The sequence below is a fragment of the Eschscholzia californica genome, unplaced genomic scaffold (assembly GCF_041429995.1).
Source record: "Eschscholzia californica isolate CP2 unplaced genomic scaffold, dmEscCali1.0.p SCAF_5, whole genome shotgun sequence".
NCBI classification, from domain to species: Eukaryota; Viridiplantae; Streptophyta; class Magnoliopsida; order Ranunculales; family Papaveraceae; genus Eschscholzia; species Eschscholzia californica.
This window is the reverse complement of record NW_028238472.1, coordinates 44,744,549-44,749,809: the sequence shown is the minus strand read 5'-3', so window position 1 is coordinate 44,749,809 and position 5,261 is coordinate 44,744,549. Positions and strand designations below refer to the sequence as shown.

Here is a 5,261-nt window from a genome sequence, read left to right as displayed (position 1 = left end):
TATATTTAACAGTTTTTCTGTTTCCTCTAATTAATGCCCCTCGAATTTTCTTGATTCTTGAGCCTATTCTCCTCTTTCTCTCTCTCTAGTCGTCTAAAATTTGAACTTGACATCACGAGAGAGTCGATATGTAGTGGCAGAAATCAAGTCATAGTGAGAGGATATACGGATTTAAACTTCTTTACTGCAATTGCTAGTGCTTAGCTAGCCCTAGCCCTAGCCCTAGCCCTAGCCCTAGCCCTAGCCCTAATTGAGTTTTGGTGGGTAGCTGAGGAGGCAAGGCAACTAGATAGATAATTTCAGACATTCTTGAAAGACCATCCCGTGTGACACTGGAATTCTTTTTTTTCTCTTTTGAGTTTTCACTTTCTTTCTTCTTATTTGTCTTCCAACCACCAAACACCCCTTTGCAGTTTTACTTTATTTCTTTACTCTCTCTCTCTTTCCTTTATCACTCAATTGTCCCTCTCAAATTTTAAATATACATGCAGTCATATACATGCAAATAGACATAGAAAATAAGAAGCTCCTCTTATATTTCTTATTCATACAAATGGAAATTTTTGTCTCTCTCTTTCTCTTAGGTTAAACAACAGTAAAAGCAGAGCAACAGTACTCTAGCTTCACATTCAATTGTCTCTTTCTTTCTCGTTAATTATTTATTTTTCACTATCTAGCTTGTTTTATATGGTAGATGAAGAAGTGGGTATGGGTCGGATTTGAACAAATTGATATATTTTAGTAATTTTATTAAAAAAATGTCCATGCCTTCTTCCCATGTTACATGCATGCCATATTGCTCAATCTAGATAAATATAATTTTAATTAATGAAGAGAAACATAAGGAGGCAAGGTAGCATGTAATGTTGAGACAAATTAAGATGAGGCGGATTCATTGTACGTGTATTTTATTTGTTGGAGAATCAATTTATTTTGAGGGTTAATTCTGTGAGCTCGAGCTCTTATGGTGAAGTACGAGTTTGAGTTTATAGCCGCTCAGTAAATAGATTTTACAGTTTTTTCTTTTTTTTTATATGTATAGGTAATAGGTATATATAATGTATAGCTTATGATGTATGAAAATGCCAGAAAGAAAACGTTGGCTTAGTGGTCGGAGCTACGGGTGGGAATCGGGCGGGTTCGTGCGGGTTCGGGCTCAAGAGTCAGTGACCCGATCGGGATGTCGGGCACTTCGGGCCGGGTAAACATGAGTCTCTTCGAACCCGCGGTCTGATTTTGTCCGAGAGCCCGAGCGGGCTCCTCCAGTCACGGGTCGGGCAGACTCGGGTTTTTCAGAAGAAAAAAAATATATAATAACCATTAATTAACTCAAAAAAAAATTAATTTCATGTACAATATTTTTCTAAGTAGGAATAAAGTACAAAAGAATTTCATCACTGATTTCAATCTTTTTTTTGATGAAGAGTTCACTGATTTCAATCTAAACCCTTTCAAATCCAAACAAGAAAGTTTCATCTCAACCTATTCAAACGGTCAAACCCAAACAAGAAAATTTCATAAATAAAAAGATAGGAATCAAAATAATACAACCAATATTTCCTAAGGAAAATAGAATCAGGCCCAAAAGATAACTTTACTAGGTTCCCATTTGAGATTCGAATTTCGGGTACTAACGGTCCGGGCGGATTGGGCCGCATCTCGGGTTCCCGAACCGTTTTCCCACCCCTAATTGGAGCATTGTTTGGAATATGGTTTTGAACGCGAGGACATGAGTTCGAGTCCCTCTACAAGCATTATATATTTTTTTTGATACATATCTATCTATTCCTATATATATATATATATAACATTATATGTAACTGACATCAATTAAGCTCTGGTTTAGTGGTTGAGGCATTAAGGTTTGGCGAGTGGGAGCTTGAGGTCCCAAGTCCGAGTCCCACTATATCCAATTTGAAGTATTTTAAATCTTTTATAATGAAGTTATTCAATTCAACTACCCTAATCCTGTAAAACTCAATTCATCTACCATAAATCCTATGAACTTTAATTTATCTACCATAAGTCTTATAAAATTTAATTTGTCTACCTTAAACCCTATAAATTTCAACTTATCGAGGTTTTGCCCTTTTTGATATGTTTGAGTCCATCTACAAGTTTTGTCCTTTTCGACAAAAGTAAGTTGATGCGTCTTGCTAAATTTTATTCGTCAGAATTCAGTAGTCTTGACACTGTGCTACTTAGTTGTCAGCTTGATAATTACATTTACGATGCGAGGCAGAATGATGATGTCTCAAATTAGGTGGGATTTGAGCTCTTGCTAGAACGTTGGTGGAAACCAAGACAGATAAAGTATATCATTTAGTTTATTTGCTTATCACTTTAACACTAACCTTGATGATTGCAACTGCCTCTGTGGTTGAATGATAGTTTAGTAGTCTTTATTGAAAAAGAAGTTTTTAGTGAAATTGACAATGAGTCGATTATGCGAACATTTTAAGATATGAATTCTCGCGCGGTCTATTGCGTTTGTAATCGTTGATGTATTAATATAAGTAATGAATATAGATATTTTATTAATTACTATATTTTTAAAAAAATATTATTTAAGTATATAAATCGGCAACCCCTACATGAAAATCCTGGATCCGTCCCTTGATCGACTTTCTTTATCCACAGTCAACATAGTTTGTATGGGCAAAAACTCGTTGCCATAAGTGGCCACTATAGTGTGACTAGGTGCTATCAATTTCAACTCTAACATCATACCTTACACCCACCGCAGGGGCACCATCGCTCGACACGTGTAACGTTAAAAACTATCTACAGGTGGCATGACCATAATGTGTCCGACATTTATCCAAAGGTCATCCCAATAAAACATTTACCTTATTAGTATCATAAAGATGTATGTTATTGTCCAGTAGATTAAACCCCATCGTTTGGCAGTGGTCGTGGTATGGGTCGAAGTGCCCTCTTAAGGCGCCCTAAAAATCTACGAAAAGTGGGCTTAGGTATAAACAAAGCTCACATTGATTATATTTAGTTGATAGTTGATACTGTATTTAATTATCGATTGATAATGTCACATTCTAGTTGATATTTGTGTCGCCTAATATTAGTTCAAGTCAACCCTTTCTTACTCAGAAATCCAGCTCCCCGCATATTAATCTTTATATTTATTACTTTTTTTTTTTTTTTTGTTGAGAGATTATATATTTATTACTTGACCCCCAATTCTTCGATTTGTCTATGTGTCTATCCTACCTAAAACGAAGGACAATACTATTTGGAATTCAAAACTAAATTTAACTTTAAAGTTTAAACTCATACTATTATTAGCCCATGTCCAAAGAAGGAGTCAAAAAGAAAAACATTAACAAACTCCCAGAGCATTACCCTTCTTTTAGTGAAGATTTATTAGACTTTTAGGTCAAACTTATAAAAGAACACCAATTCAAATTGTCGGCTAAACTGTACTAATTACTAACCTAATTAAAACACCTATGATTACTTCAATCATGAAAAATTATTAATAACTAAAAAAAACATGAATCTTTTGAGTAAAAATTTGTCCCTTATACTTTGTTTCTTAGCTTCCATCCAAACAAACCCATCTAAACAGATAAATCCAATAAGTATTGACTTTATTCAATCAACTCATTCTATACCTCTCTCTCTTTCTCTCTTCAATCTCTTTCACAACTGCAACAAAATCTAATTTTCAGAAGCAAACAAAGAACTATTGTTCTTCTATTTCCTTAACAAAATGTTTGTAGAAGTGAAATAATAGAAATGAATCTATATAAAAAAGATTATAGAAGAAAACCCATTTTAGAATTCAACCCATAACTTGATATTAATGATTGATTACAAGTCGTCGAGATTAGTAGTAGTCATTAAACATAAACATCTAATTAATAACAGAACCCATAATAGAACAACAACCTTGATACTATGTCCGGCCACTCTCCCGAGTGAATCCTGGCCTCTCTAAATCTAGCCCGGCCACCTCACCCGTCGGGATTCACTCGGGAGAGTGGCCGGGCGTAACAACATTTACCATAGAACAAACTTGATTAGTTAAGTTAACAAGAGTTAATTAGCATATAAACTAGAGAGAGAAAGTACTAAGGTAGTACTACTAAATGGTTTTTGTTCTAAAACCTATTAGAAAACAGAGCATCCCAAATCTCTGTAAAAACTTGAATAATAACTCTATGATGATGAGAAGAGTTTAGAGATAGAAAACATTGTAAAAGTTTTTCAAGATCTTTAGCTGCAAATATTTGTTGTTCTATTATCATTTCCACCATTGAAGTTCTGAAATCACTCTGTGGGTCACTTGAACGTTTCACTACTGCAAAACTTTCTTCAATCCTACTACCCTTTTCTGTTTTCTCAACTACTGCAGATCTTTTCCGGCGAGATTCACCTCTTTTCCGGCCAGAATTTCTTCTTAATGATTCAGATGAATCAGAAGAAAAACTTCTTGATGAAAAAAATGTCTCTGTTTCATCATCAATTTTATCATCATCTTCACTACTAAACCATCCAAAATTATCAGATGAAGAACTCAATCTTGAACTCATTTTCTTTTTGTTCTTCTTCTTCTTCCTAAGTTTCTTAACAACTTTCTTAGGGTTTTTCTTTGATCTCTCTCTAGTTTGATCAAAATCTTGAAAGTTAGTGAAGAAATTTGAAGGTGAAGAAGGAGAACCAGGAGGACAAGTCCTACCCTCTGCTTCACCATTTATAAAACAACTACTTCTTTCAGTTATTTTCTTCCTCTGTAAGACTTCAAACCCACAGTTTTCTTCCATTAATTCTTCAACTTTGGGTCTGCAAATAGATGGAAAAGGTCGAACTTTTGGAGGAGATAAAGGTTCAATCTTTTGAAAATCTCTACGATTTTTAGTAATGAAAATTGGGGTTTCAGAAATATCATTTAGATTTTTTTGTCGACATGACCCAAATGAAGAGTTAAACATACGAGAGACTTTCTTCTTAAGCTTAGACTCCATTAGAGATGATTTTGGAGAGAGAAAGTAGATAGAGAGAGAAAGAGTGAAGAAGAAGAAGAAGAGATTTGAGGAAGTATAAGAAGTGAAGTGTTTTGGAGATATAAATAGAAGAAGTTGAAAAAAAGGGGAATCCTTTATTGACATTTTTAAATGTTTGTGGGGTGTCTGATGCAATTTTTTACTTTTTGGGGACCTTTTTGGACTTAATTCATATAAAGAATGTAAAGGAAAATTGGGGGAAATTTAAAAGTTGTCCTTGATTGACAAATAAGGTCA

The 5,261-nt window shown here is 34.4% G+C and overlaps 1 protein-coding gene across 1 annotated transcript; it reads right to left on the bottom strand.

Moving 5' to 3' along the window:
• Positions 1–3,793: 3,793 nt before the first annotated feature.
• On the bottom strand, positions 3,794–5,056 carry LOC147539601 (uncharacterized). The gene is made up of 2 exons (XM_086641888.1): positions 4,037–5,056; positions 3,794–3,909 (listed from the first exon to the last, which is right to left on the bottom strand). The coding sequence occupies exon 1, from the start codon at positions 4,983–4,985 to the stop codon at positions 4,122–4,124; it is 864 nt and encodes a 287-aa protein (XP_086498014.1). The 5' UTR covers positions 4,986–5,056; the 3' UTR covers positions 3,794–3,909; positions 4,037–4,121.
• Positions 5,057–5,261: the final 205 nt, after the last annotated feature.